Source organism: Xyrauchen texanus, chromosome 1 (genome assembly GCF_025860055.1).
Source record: "Xyrauchen texanus isolate HMW12.3.18 chromosome 1, RBS_HiC_50CHRs, whole genome shotgun sequence".
NCBI lineage: Eukaryota > Metazoa > Chordata > Actinopteri > Cypriniformes > Catostomidae > Xyrauchen > Xyrauchen texanus.
Genome location: NC_068276.1, coordinates 60,102,823 through 60,118,195, shown reverse-complemented (window position 1 = coordinate 60,118,195; position 15,373 = coordinate 60,102,823). Strand labels below are relative to the sequence as shown.

The window sequence follows — 15,373 nt, the reverse complement described above, 5'->3', positions numbered from 1 at the left end:
TGTATACACTCTACATATATACACATCCTGTATACACTCTACATATATACACATCCTGTTTACACTCTACATATATACACATACTGTATACACTCTACATATATACACATACTGTATACACTCTACATATATACACATACTGTATACACTCTACATATATACACATCCTGTATACAGTATTTGCATGTTTATTAGGGGCTACTAGATACAAATCAAAAAGGTAGCTTCACTAACACTAATGCACACGTTAAGTGTAAAGTATGGCATTTACTCATAAGGACTTGTTGTAGGTGCATGTGTTGGGACGGCAGCACCGTGTTATCTGGAGGGCTGTCCGGAGAACTCAGTGTGTTGAACCTCCTCAGCAGTAAAGTTATCCATAAGATACCTGCTCACTCAGGTAAACACACTCTCACACTTTGGTCTATGCATTGCGTTTTTAAGACGGCGTGCCGAGATAAAAAAATAGTCCTGCTTTGAAAAATGCATCTTGACACCATTGCATTTCGGCGCTCCGTAGTTGTAAAAAATGTTAAATTCCGCCCCCCCCCATAGGAAATGCACTGAGGACCAAAACTAGCTTAAATATACGGGGCTTCCTTGAGACTCGCTAGCTGTTCTGGAATCCCACAGATTAATTATGTAGGTTTGCACATGCCTATTGTGACGATCTCAGCTAAAAGAAATCTTTAAATTATTGCCAGCATCCCTGGAATGTGACGTCATTTCCATAGCAGGAGGAAATATTACCTTCAGTTCCAGGAGACACACCAGCGTTACACATGCTTCAACCTGACAAACTCGCAGGTGACGTTTTAGCGGTTGCGCCGCTAGCCTCCTCTTGATTTAAATGGAGCGTTTGTTCATGGGGACGTGTGTCTAATGGCCGTTCTTTGACGGATTGATTCTCTGGTTTCGAGAATACCTGACTAACTGACAGAAATGTATCTGGCTATGGCCAGTCTGGCACCCGTCTTCAAAACGAACCATCACACTATATTAGTCCTGTATATGTGGCACTGTACATTAGCTGCCTAATATGTGCAATGGCACTCGTTTCAGGAGCACCTATGAAGCTGTTTTGGTAACGGAGTATCTTCACCTGATTGTTTTTTTAATGCAGGTGCAGTTTCTTGTATGTGGATGAACGAGCAGTGCAGCACTGTCATTACAGGCGGCGAGGACAAACAGATTATTCTGTGGAAACCCCAGTATTAACACACACGCACACGCTTACACACACACACACACACACTTGTCAGTCAGGTTCTGTAAATGCAATTTATCACAAGTCTATTTTCACCATATGGTTTCATGGGTCAATTTTGAGCAATGCTGAAAAGCAGGAAAACCAGATCTCTGTAGCGCCCTTCATTTATTTGGTCAACGTTTTATTGGAAGGTTTATGACACCGATAACAGTTTTAAACAGTTACCACCATTGCCGTAAAATAACTACATTGTATGATGTCGTTTTATATTATTATTTTACCATTTTTACCAGTTTTAAAAATTGGAATGTTTTGGATGTTTTAAAAAAAAACAAAAAAAATCCATCAGTATAATTACATCTCTATAAAATGAATAATAGTTGAAAACTTTGACAGGTTTAAACAACAACAACAACAACAACTATAAATGCAATGGTCTAAAGGCAATCACGTCACTATTATTATAATGTTTGTGATAAATATAATAACTGAATAAAATAATACATTCCAAATCGTAACGGATGGCGCTCAAAGTTTACACAAAATTCAGAGATCGACCCGTGGATCCCTTATTACAGGTGTTGGAAGTATTAAAGGATATATATAATCACAATCCATTTATTTCAATACTGTATAATAATATCACTTATGTTCGCACATTGTCAACACAGAAATAATACTGCAGTCTTTCTGCTCCGCCCATGTAAAACATGCCAAGTTATCTGTTGTAAACTGGGTCAAAGATTTGTTTTGCCCCATGCATTTGATTGCAATTTGGGGGTATTTACTTGGTTAAGTTATTGCTTCGTTAAGATTTGATGTCCTTCAGGTTTGCTGAAATCATGCCACTCTACAGTTTTTGAGCCATGGAAGTTTTTAATGTGCCTTAGTTTTTAATCATTTGACCTTTTGAGCATTACTTTTAACACCCTCTTCTTAAATATGCTCATATCTTCTGCAATGATACGAAACAAATATGAAATGTTATGTATTGGAACATAGTAAAATGAAGGTTAGAGTGAAACATTCTGTAACATAAGAAGTTATAAAACTACATGGTTATGGATGCCTTTCTGTATATAAAAATCATTTTATATTCATGCACTATTATTTAAAACAGAATGACTAGAAAAAGTGTTCTTCAGTGAAGAGCGTTTTGTGTGCTATGTATTATTCATTAAAATGTTCAAATAAGTCAATCTCGCAAGTTATGCACTATTCTGTAATCCCTCAAAAGCATATTAAATAGTGACTACATGAAAAAGTTTCGTTTTGTACATTTGGTACGCCAGTCTTAAGGAATGTTTCAATGTGTATTACTAATATAGAAATATGATCCATTCTGTATGTTTTTGGGGTTTTGATAATTTGTAATTTATTCTCCATATTTGCATATCAGTTTCAATCTATTTTTATTTTTCCTCAATGGGAAAATGCTGGAATTCCAAGTTTGCAATGCACTGTTGTTCTTTACCTGTAGGTTATACTTACAATAATTTCCTTTAAAACATCTGTTTGTGTTCTTTTTTCTGTTTTATACAATTACATGAACACTCACACTATTTTTGCCATTTCTAACAAGGTGTTTTTATGTGTGTATACACACACACACACACACATATATATATATGTGCGGTGTATGGTCTGAGCACTGACAGGCTGACCCCCCCCACCCCTTCAACCTCTGCCACGTGCACTACATGCTCAGTGTCACATATATATACATATATATACACATATACAGACACGCACGCACACACATACATATACATATATATATATATATGTATGTGTGTGTGTGTGTTTATTTGTATGTATATGTATATATATATTTTTATAAAATGATAATTGCATTACCTCAAATTTAAGAAGTTGCAGCTATTTTTAAAAGCATTGTTTGCCATAGCAGCATTGTGCATGAATGTAAAGGGTTTCATCGCATGTCTGTTTATTATTGTGTGCTTTCTCAAGCTCACTATAGCTGTCAAAGTTCTTGTAAACAGACATTTCATATCGTAATGCAACACCGTTAAATGCTAAGAAACCGGTAATGTACGGCTTATACATAACATTTATATTTAAATGTATATTTAATCAATTCCACTGGTTCAATGTGAGAATCAATGCTATTCGTTTTACTGTCAGCTTGAGCTAGCATTTATTTACAAGGCAGAATATATTCAACATCCTAGAAAATCTCATACAGTACTACAATAAAGACCAAATATCTGATATAACATAATACAGGATATTTGAGTGTTAACTTTGAAAGGTTTTTGATGTATTCCTCTCAAGTCGCTCTGGATAAAAGTGCCTGATAAATAAATACATGTAAAGAAAGTCAAACTAATGCAAACCATAAACACATTACAAATATGTTCATGTTTCTATTGCTCCATCTACACATCTGAAATGTGCTTTGACTTTAAACTGTCCTCCTGAAGGAAGGTGCAGAGGTTTGATTGACTGCTCAACCTGCCTCAGTCACATTATTCCACCATTGGTACAGTTAAACACAGGGGACATGATGGGACGGGCCATGTGGCTCACACATGCAAAATAAAATAAAATACAAATATGAGGACTCTGGTCCACACACCTGCTATATGTGGTTTATAGAGACAGACAGACAGACAGATGATGATCGATAGATAGATAGATAGATAGACAGACAGATAAATAGATAGACAGACAGACAGAGAGAGAGACAGACAGACGATGATAGATGGACGGATGGACAGATAGAACGATAGATAGAGACATACAGATAGATAGATAGACAGACAGACAGATGATAGATAGATAGACAGACGATGATAGATAGATACAGATAGATAGATAGATAGATAGACAGACAGACAGATGATAGATAGATAGACAGACGATGATAGATAGATACAGATAGATAGATAGATTGACAGTCAGACAGACGATGATAGATAGATTGATCTATCTGTCTGATCTATCTGTATGTCTTATCTATCTGTCTGTCTGATCTATCGATCCATCTATCTGTATGTATCTTATCTATCATCGTCTGTCTGTCTATCTGTCTGTCTGTCTGATCTATCTGTCTGTCTATCTATCTATCTGATCTGTCTGTCTGTCTGATAGATAGACAGACGATGATAGATAGATGGATACAGATAGATAGATGGATGGATCAGACAGACAGATAGATCAGACAGACAGATAGATAGATCAGACAGACAGATAGATAGATAGATAGATCAGATAGATAGATGGATCAGATAGATAGATCAGACAGACAGATAGAACAGATAGATCAGACAGATAGATCAGACAGACAGATAGAACAGACAGACAGATAGATAGATAGATCAGACAGATAGATCAGACAGACAGATAGAACAGACAGACAGATAGATAGATAGATAGATAGATAGATAGATAGATAGACAGATGGATCAGATAGATAGATCAGACAGACAGATAGATAGATAGATAGATCAGACAGATAGATCAGACAGACAGATAGAACAGACAGACAGATAGATAGATAGATCAGACAGATAGATCAGACAGACAGATAGAACAGACAGACAGATAGACAGACAGACAGATAGATAGATAGATAGATAGATCAGACAGACAGATAGATCAGATAGATAGATCAGACAGACAGATAGAACAGATAGATCAGACAGATAGATCAGACAGACAGATAGAACAGACAGACAGATAGATAGATAGATCAGACAGATAGATCAGACAGACAGATAGAACAGACAGACAGATAGACAGACAGACAGATAGATCAGACAGACAGATAGAACAGACAGACAGATAGACAGACAGACAGATAGATAGATAGATGGATGGATGGACAGATGATTTAATGAAATTCATGTATATGAACACAATGTCCGGAGTAAGAGTCTAAATTATAGAACTACGGACCACATTTACACCCTAATCGATAAACACGTACACAGACCAAACAAGGGACAATATTTGCATGCTTTGTTGATTTCAAAAAAGCATTTGATTCTATTTGGCATGACGGACTATATTATTACAAAGTGGTGTAGGGGGTAAAGTTTATGACATCATTAAATCGATGTATTCGGACAACAAATGTGCAATAAGAATTGGCAACAAACAAACAGAATTCTTCACCCAGAAGAGAGGACAGGTCTTGAGTCCAACATTCAGTGCAGTTGGAACAGTCTACAGGCCCTGGACTCACTCTGCAAGACAAAGACATCAAGTTTTTGCTCTATGCAGATGATCTGGTGCTGCTGTCACCCACTCCACAGGGACTACAGCAACATCTGGACCTACTGGAGAACTACTGCCAGAACTGGGCCCTGGCAGTCAACCTGAAGAAGACAAACATTATGATCTTTCAGAAAAAGCCCAGATGTCAGGAACACAGACACCAGTTCTCTCTAGGCAGCACCGCACTAGAGCACACTATGCAGTACACTTACCTTGGGCTGATCATCACTGCATCAGGAAGCTTCAGTAAGGCAAAGTAAAAAGTAAAAGCCCCCCACCCCCAATAATAACAACTTCAACTTAAAAAAAAAAAAAAAAGCATCGCGAGAAACCTGCGATCAATTCATTGCGTCTTGTTTTTACACAAGAACACGTTCGATGTGAACGGCCCCAAAAACACGTCCCCTAAAAGAACTTCACCTGTACAAAACGCGTCACGACACTCCTGCGTTCAGCTCTGGTTTGTTGCGTCTTTTTTTTTTTTTTTTTTTGCGCAAGCCAAGAACTTGTAAATTAAACTGTTAAAAACGCGTCTCAAGACACGAGCGTTCTGTTCTAAACAAGAACACGTTCATTGTGAACGGCCCCTTAAAATAACTTCATCTGTGAAAAAAAACACGTCTCGAGACACGCGCTTTCTGTTCTATCCATTGCGTCTTAAGCACAAGCGCGTGTTCGATGTGAACGGCCCCTTAAAATAACTTAAACTGTTAAAAGCGTCTCGAGACACACGCGTTCTGTTCTAAACAATAACGTGTTCGATGTGAACGGCCCCTAAATAGAACTTAAACTGTAAAGAAAAAAAAGCGTAACAGTCTGTTGCTAATTTTTTTGTTGCGCAAGTCAAGAACTTAAAATGACTTCTGTTGTTAAAAACGCATCTTGAGACGCCGGCATTCTGTTATTCGTTACGTTGCGTCTAGCTGTTTTTAATTAAAAAACAATTTTTGAGCGAAATTGACGTGTTCGATGCAAACGACCCCTTAAAAGAACTTCACCTGTACAAAACGCGTCTCGAGACACCAGCGCTCTGTTCTTAATAAGAACGCATTCGGTGTGAACGGCCCCTTAAAAGAACTTCGAAGATGTTCCTGCATTCTGCGATCTTCTCTGTTGCGTCTTTTTTGTAACGCAAGCCAAAAAATTTAAATAACTTGAGTATTGAGACACCGGTGTCCTGTTCTAATCGTTTCCTTGCGTCTAGCTGTTTTTTTTTTTTTTTGTTTGTTTGTTTGTTTGTTTTTTTAGCACAAGAACTCTTTCACTCTGAACGCCCCCTAATGCAATAACTTAATAACATGACATTGAATGCAATGGCTGTCAACTGTCTCAAAGCAATCTCACCATAGCTTTGTGCATGCCTGCGCGTGCGTGCGTGTGCTGTCAGTCTAGGACAAACTGTTGCACGGAGGGTGCAGGACGCGCGCGCACACTGAATAACAAACCAAAACCGACAACGGCGACTGATGATGAATATTTGTGGCGAGCGCTCACTGTCAAAGTACGGTAACATATTTCGAGGTCACTGCTTGTGTCCGATGAACAGATGGGAGGGATATAGTTGCCGTATTTTAGGGCCGGTCTGAAAGTCCTTCTACGGTTCGGGAGAGGACACAGCAGCGACGTGTCCTGCTGTTGAAGGTGCACAAAGATCCCGTAGGGAGGAACATGGCTTCACCTTCAGCATCGTCCGGAATACAGACCCCCTCTCCAACAGCACACGACCACCCTCGACAGGTAGAAACACGAGCATGCTGCATGTACATTGAAACAATGCGCACGCTGATGTCAAGTGTGTGGATGTTGCACATTGTCACTCGTTTCTTCTTTTGGCGATTATTCCTGGATAAAGTTATACTTTTGTTATGGTACCCTTACTAGCAGACCCTCATGCCATCCCAGATGTGTGTGACTTTCTTTCTTCAGCAGAACACAGATTATGATTTTCAGTAGAATATCTCAGCTCTGTTGGTCCATACAATGCAAGTGAATGGTGACCAGAACTTTGAAGCTCCAAAAGCACATAAAGGCAGCATAAAAGTAACCCATAAGACTCCAGTGGTTGAATCCATGTCTTCTGAAGTGATATGATTTTTACTATAAATCTCCACTTTCACATTCTTCTTCTTTTGTTTTTTGCGATTTGCATTCTTTGTGCATATCACCACTAACTGGGCGGGGAGGAGACCAGTTTCTCACTCACACCTATCATATCACTTCAGAAGACATGGATTTAACCACTGCAGTCATATATATTTATATATATAGTCAAAGTCGATTAGGCTTCATTTGTATTGACCCTGGAATATTCCTTTGTGCTATTGTCTGTGTATTGCAACAGCATTGTTATTGTTGCCTCCACTGCTCCTGTGTGTTTGTGCTGTTCGGTGAGTCATTTGGCTTTCAGCGGGTAATGGCACAGCCCATAAGTCTCCTCAGGAGTCTGTGCTCAATCCATGGTGGCAGATTGTTTGGCACGGCTGTCTGTCAGAGGCACACGACCCTACTGTACATTATAAAAACAAACAATTGCTGCAGTGCTTTATAATAGCTCTTATAATGCTCAAAAGCAGTGTACATATAAATATGTGTTTTTATTCATTTAAATGTGCCGCTGACAACATTTGTGAGTCGTCTATGTTTATGTGCACTCTAGAGGTAGACCAAAATATCAGTTTTACTGATTAATCGGTGCCAATAGTTGCTTTTTAGAACTAGCAGTTATCAGCAAAAATCAATGCAGATAGTCGCAGAGCTTCATGTGTTGTGAATAAAAAAAAATAAAAACAAATCTAGTGAGATCTGCAGATACAGAAATACTCAAGCCAGCTCATCTGGTACCAACAATCATGCCATGGTCAAAATCACTGAGATCACATTTTTCCCCATTCTGATGGTTGATGTGAACATTAACTGAAGCTCCTGACCCGTATCTGCATGATTTTATGTAGCGTTCGCTCTCCTTTTCTGCATATTTCTGCACCGTTTTGTGGTCCGTTCTGCATAAGGTGGCGGCTCATTTTAGCTTATCTCTGTTTCGCGGCCGACCCTCCGGCCCGTCCGGTTCTCCCGATGGCCAGTCCGGCCCCAAAGTGCGTCGGCCCACTGGGAAAATGCCCGGTATGCCAGGTTACCAGTCCAGCCCTGTTAACAAGGTCCATATAGGAAGATTGTATTGCTCAGAGGTTGCTCTTTCAAAGCTCAGGAGACATGTTGAATATCTCAGTTTCAGAAGTATTAATTTTGTTTCAGATGTTTCTCCTAAAATTGCTTAGAAGTCAAAATGGCCACAAATGATATAATGTTGACATACAGAAAGACTATGAATGTGGATAGCAGAGCTGAGATAATTTAGTTTTGTTGTGAGTTGTGATTTTTGATATCTTGGCAAATCTGAGCACGCTTTGAAAGATTTCTTCGTCGATGAAACACGCGTGAGAAACATCTGAGGGGCTAAAAGTCTCCATTTCACCTCCATTTAATTTCATTGCTGTCTAGCAGAAACAACTACTGTAGATATTAAAGAGATGTTGTTTGTCATTTTTCTTTCTTTTGAGAGAGTCCACTACAGTTTTAAAAAACAGTTCATCTCCAGATCTTTTTGTTCTGTGAACATCTTCCTAACAATCTCTCTAACCTCACTAACTATCTGTCCCAGTGCAATTTAAAGGGGCAGTTCACCCAAAAATAAAAATACTCGAATCATTTACTCACCCTCGTGCCATCCCAGATGAGTAGGACGTTCTCTCTTCTGCTGAACACAAATTAAGATTTTTAGAAGAATATCTCAGCTCTGTCGGTCCATACAATGCAAGTGAATGGTGACCAGAATTTTGAAGCTCCAAAAAGCATATAAAGGCAGCATAAAAGTAATCCATAAGACTCCAGTGGTTTAATCCATGTCTTCAGAAGTGATCCAGTTGGGTTTGGGTGAGAACAGACCAAAATGTAACCTCTTATTTACTGTAAATCAAAGTCAAATATCGTTAAATCTAAGTTTAAAGGGATAGTTATCCCAAAAATTACATTTATGCACCATTTACCCATCCTCGTGTTGTTACAATAGGAGTTATTTAACAGAATGCTCTTTTCCATACAATGAAAGTGAGTGTGGTCGGACGGCAGGGCTGGTAATCTGGCATACAGGGCATTTTCCCGGTGGGCCGACGCACTTTTGGGCCGATCAGTTGAGCAATGGCCATCGGGAGAACCGAGCGTTCTGGCGCGAAACGTGTGAAATGGGCCGCGATAAGCAGCAATAAACGGAAGGACAGCAACCCCCCCAGTTGGGCCAGTTGCCATGGGAAATCCCATGCCGATTTCTCTTCCCAGTCCAGCGCTGTCGGACGCTATCAACCTCCAAAATGACCAAAAAAAGCACTTGTTACTCGACTACTGTTATGATACTTTTATGGCACTTTTATTGGCTGTTCTCTTTCACTATGTGGGAAAGAGCAACGTAAACAGTCTGTTAAACATCTACTGTGCTTTTGTTTCCCACAGAAGATAGAAAGTCATATTACGTGTTTGAAACGGCAATTAAATGTTGACAGAATCGTCGTTTAGTGCGAGACCTGCAGTTCAACGCTGCCTGCTTTGATTAGCATCTAGATTGGCAAATGCTTTACCATGAAGTGGGACGTGCAGTAGGCCAGTTTGGAATCCAGGCAGATATTTCAGCCACCCCTCTGAGGACCCTGTAATTTGTTCACATGATTGTTCACAGCCCACGTGTAAAGTTCACAGACGGACTGTGTTGTCTTAGAAGTGAGCATTATTGTTCGGTGTGTGTGAATGGCTCCTTGTCATTTCTCTCCGGAAAACAAAGACGCAGTCTTGTCTTCATCACTGTGAAAGCATCTCACAGGGCATCCGTTCCTCCTGGCACCTCTGATTCTGCTGAATCACTTCAGACCATCATGACGTCTTGCCGTAATTATGAACTCACAAGATGCTTAAGAGAATATTGACAGCAGTGGCGTCATTGTAGTGTTTGTATACTGAATTGCGTTTTGGACTTTTCCCACCTAAAACCAATGGGATCACTTCTGAAGGCATGGATTAAACCACTGGAGTCATATGGATTACTATAAGATGCCTTTATGTCCTTTTTGGACCTTCTAAGTTCTGGTCACCATTCACTTGCATTGTATGGACCAACAGAGCTGAGATATTCTTCTTAATATCTTCGTTTGTGTTTAGTGGAAGACAGAAAGTCATATACGTCTTGGATGGTGTGAGGGTGAGTAAATGGTGAGAGAATTTTCATTTTTGTGTGAACTGTCCCTTTAACCCAAGGGGTCATGATTTAGCTGGTTTGCATGACCCATTTCGTTTTTTTGAACTGAAACTCAACAAGCCATGCAGAGTAACATGACAGCGGCAAAGTGGCTCTGATGTGGCTTTCCTTGTCTCTTGCTGGCTTACAAGCATATTGTGGTGGTATTTCCTCCAGGAAATGCAAATCTAGTTTCAATTTACAATAGAATTAATAGAAACCAATGACACATGTTGGGATTCATTCATGTGCACTTGATATAAAAAGTGTTTTTTCATGTACAATATCTTTGGGTACACATATAGTCCTAAACCCCTCCTATTGTCTTTGGGATATTTTTAGACCCGGGACAGGTAAAGAATATATAAAAACAATACTGCATCATTTTAAACAAAATGTGTCTGTCTTCCACTGTCTTAAGCTGCGCTCACACTGCCAGCGACACGCAGCGACAAAACGACCTCATCTCATTAGTTTTCAATGAGAGCTGGCAACTTCCACCAACATGAGCGACAGCGACCATTGGCGACCGGATGTGGCCGTGTCCAGCGATGCGACAAATTTGAGAAATGTTTAACTTTATGCGAATGAAGAGTGACTTTTCGGAGCGACAGCCACTATTAGAGAAGATGGTAGAGCTCACGTGATCCTAATATTTTAATAATAATATTAATAGTAAAGAAACAGTGCTGTTTAGACTCTCCATACACACCACTAGTGACCTAACCGCCAGCCACTGGTGACATGCAGAGTGAACGCAGCTTTAATGGGTCAATTTTAACCCATATGGGAAGCAGCAGTTGAGACGTTTGGACTTTGGACTTTCTGGATGTTTTACAGCTTCATATCGTTTTTTGAAAATATATGAATCATATTTGACCTACAAATATTTACAATTCTCAAATTTAGCCCCATACTGTTCTCTAGCTCCCCCATCTGCTCCACTGGGTACTGCATCTTTCTTGCAAAATGGCATTAAGGACTATTATATTATGGTAAGGACTACCATAACTGGTAATCAGAAGGTTGCTGGTTTGATCCCCACAGCCACCACCATTGTGTCCTTGAGCAAGGCACTTAACTCCAGGTTGCTCCGGGGGGATTGTCCCTGTAATAAGTGCTCTGTAAGTCGCTTTGGATAAAAGCGTCTGCCAAATGCATAAATATAAATGTCAGTCATAAAATGTTGTAATATAGTTGAGATATTATAACATGCCAAAAGTGATTGAAATACTCGATAATTGAGACATCATTGGCCAATGTTTGCCAGGTTTTTGAACCTTGAAAAATTATGTTACTCCATTAATATTCACTTCGGGACCACAATGAAGTGTAAAGAGGAGTCTTTAGTGACATTGTACAATAATCAAGAGTTTATGCATTTTGAATGGATTTCAATACGGGTCAAAAATAACCCAAAGGACAAATGAGGGTGCAGTTTCTTTAGACAACAGGAGGGTTAAATTGTTTAACACTTTATTAGAAACTCCTGTGTATCTTTTATTCATGCAGTTATCTAATCAGCCAATCGTGCAATTCATAAAATCATGCAGATACAAGTCAGGAGCTTCGGTTAATGTTCACATCAACCATCAGAATGGGGAAAAAACCTGACCTCAGTGATTTCGACTGTGGGATGATTGTTGGTGCCAGACGGGCTGGTTTGAGTATTTCTGTAACTGCTGATCTCCTGTGATTTTCATGCACAACAGTCTCTAGAGTTTACTCAGAATGGTGCCAAAAACAAAAACACATCCAATGAGCGACAGTTCTGCAGATGGAAATGTCTTGTTGATGAGAGAGGTCAACCAAGAATGTCCAGACTGGTTTGAGCTGACAGAAAGTTTACGGTAACTCAGATAACCACTCTGTACAATTGTAGTGAGCAGAAAAGCATCTCAGAATGCACAATAATGTCGAAACTTGAAGGAGATGGGTTACAACAGCAGAAGACCACGTTAGGCACTTTATTAGGGCCATAGTTATCTTTTTCATAGTCCTGTTTGTTTACAGCAGACAGTCCTAGTATGATTGTTAAAGGGAAGTGGCTAATTTAAGAGGCTCTTATCTGCTGCCCTACAGGAATTCCAGCAGTCACCATTCATTCATTCACTTTGTCAAGGTTGAATGCAGGATGTTGTTTTGCCTCCCATCTTTCTGCATTTCCCATATCCTCCTATGTCGAGTCATTTTGGTGGTCCTTTAAAAATGTAGCCAATCTTGTGTCAGAAACACCGTCGGTCTGCCTATTCATCAGCCTGTCTATAGGTGCATCCCAAATCGCACACACTTTTCAGTGTAAGTTGTGCGTGTAGTATGTGCACACTGAAAATGCAACGAACAGAAGTGTGCTACATGTACCCGGATGATGAACTGCTTTAGCCGAAATAACAGAGTGTGGAATGTTGGACACTTCATGTACTTAGCGGTCGTGGCCTTTCCTATCTAGGGGTAGGGGCAGAGATACCTGACAGTTGTAATTAACGGAGAATGTAATTCACCTCGGACCATCGCGTCATGTTATCTACACACTCTGGTGAGACACTGTCAATGAAAATGGTCATCTTGACTCTGTAAAGTGGGCGGCTGTGGCACAGGTGGTAGAGCGGGTCAGCCACTAATTGCAGGGTTGGCGATTAGTGGTCCACACGACCACTAATTCCCGGCCCACACGACTCCACATGCCGAAGTGTCCTTGGGCAATACACTGAACCCCAAGTTGCTCCCAATGGCAGGCAATCCAAAAGTTGGCATTTGGTCCATTCTGCATAACGTGGCGGCTCATTTTTGCTTGTCGTGGCCCATTCGGCACATTTCGCGGCCGACCCACCATTTCTTCCAATGGCCAATACTGGTCCAGCTCTATGCTTGATGCTTGATTTGTTACAAATTAATGATTAATACATTTGTAGGTGCTTTTATAAGACATTGGAATTGTGTCCATGAAAGAGTTGTTGTTCACTCCTAACCTGATTCAGTTTCATTCAGTACATCGTTTAAAGATCACTTTCTTATCCAGCTCTATGCTTGATGTTTGATTTGTTACAAATGAATGATTAATACATATGTAGATGCTTTTATAAGACATTGGAATTGTGTCCATGAAAGAGTTGTTGTTCACTTGTTATTCAGTTTCATTCAGTACATCGTCTAAAGATCACTTTCTAGTCCAGTGGTGTTGCCAAACTATGAAAGCATAACATCATTATTTCAGCATGCAGAGATTTTCAGAGAAGTTTTTCCACCTTCGAAGAATTAGAAAATGAAAACCATGTGTTCATTACACGCGCACACACGCGCACACACACACACACACACACACACACACACACACACACACACACACACACACTTTTCTTTCATATCTGTCAAATCTTTGCTCTGTCTCTCTCCATTTCTTAAGACATAATCAGCCTAGATGTCCAGGAGTATGAGCGTCAGAATATGAACTGCGCGGATATGATTTTTCTTACTGTGTCTTGTTGAATGTTTATTTATTTTGAAATTCTTTGTAATTCTTGTTCGGATCACTGAATGGACGTCATATTCAGGATTATTAGAAACAGACGTTCACTGGCGCATAGTTTTTCTAATGCGTAAAAAATGAGACACTAGACAAATATCTGCTTGGCTAAATGATTCTCAAATACCCTGATTCTAGAATGACAACACAAATGTTATGAGAGCAACATATGGTCGTTTCCAGAACTCAGATATTTTCTGTAAGTAAAGATGAACGCCTTTGTTGTTCTGGAAAGGATTTTAGCATGACAGAATTTGTGTTCAGGTGTAGCTGGAGTTCAAATGACGCTTGTGTATAATTCTAATGTTTATTTGTGTATGTGTGTGGCGCTCTTATTCGGGTCAGGCAAGCCTTTGGACTAAATTCCTTTTCAGCAACGAAACATGAACACACTCATTTTGAACTCAGCTAATGACGTGTAGTAAAGACTTGCGCACAAATACACACACACACATCCGCACAAACACACTCATCCGCACACACACACAAGTGCGTACACACACACACGCACACATTCACCCACTCGTGCGCTCACACACACACATACACACGTGTATGGAACGCCAGGCAGTTCAAATATACGCGAATTTTAACACGTAGACAACGCGTAGACAACACGTCAACAACACGTTGTTTGCACGTTGTCAACGTGTTGTCTACGCGTTGTCTACGTGTTAACTTTTCACGCGTTGTTTACGTGTTGTTAACGTGTTGTTTACGTGTTGACAACGTGTTGTTAACGCGTAGTCAACGCGTTAACAACACGTAAATAACGTGTCGATTTCATGTGATTCTGAGCCATTTGGCCACTTGTCCAGTTTGAAGGGGTGAGTGTTGCACATTTCCATTGGCTGCTGAGTAGTAGGGTTAAACCATTTCTGTAAGCCTGGGGGTTTGCCTGCCACTATTTAACATACTAAGGATCCTCTAATTTCTTGGTCCTTTTCTTTTGTGTGTAGCCTATAAAAATTTAATATTTGGATTGCAGTTAAGACTTAAAATAAATTGTAAAGTTATAAACCCATTTTCAAAAAGATAATTTGCCTCCTTTTGCTCCAATACTGCCTATTTTGGTAAACAAACCCATTAGAGGGAATTCATGCTTTTTACACCATTCATC

At 39.8% G+C, this 15,373-nt stretch overlaps 1 protein-coding gene across 1 annotated transcript in view; it reads left to right on the top strand.

Moving 5' to 3' along the window:
* Positions 1–2,706, top strand: part of nsmaf (neutral sphingomyelinase (N-SMase) activation associated factor) — a 31,480-nt gene extending 28,774 nt beyond the window's left edge. Inside the window, exons 30-31 of the mRNA XM_052146103.1 lie at positions 291–400; positions 1,124–2,706. Of these exons, the coding sequence (XP_052002063.1) occupies positions 291–400; positions 1,124–1,218 (205 nt within the window). The 3' untranslated portion in view covers positions 1,219–2,706. The remainder of the gene's footprint in view (positions 1–290; positions 401–1,123) is intronic.
* The last annotated feature ends 12,667 nt before the right edge of the window (positions 2,707–15,373 follow it).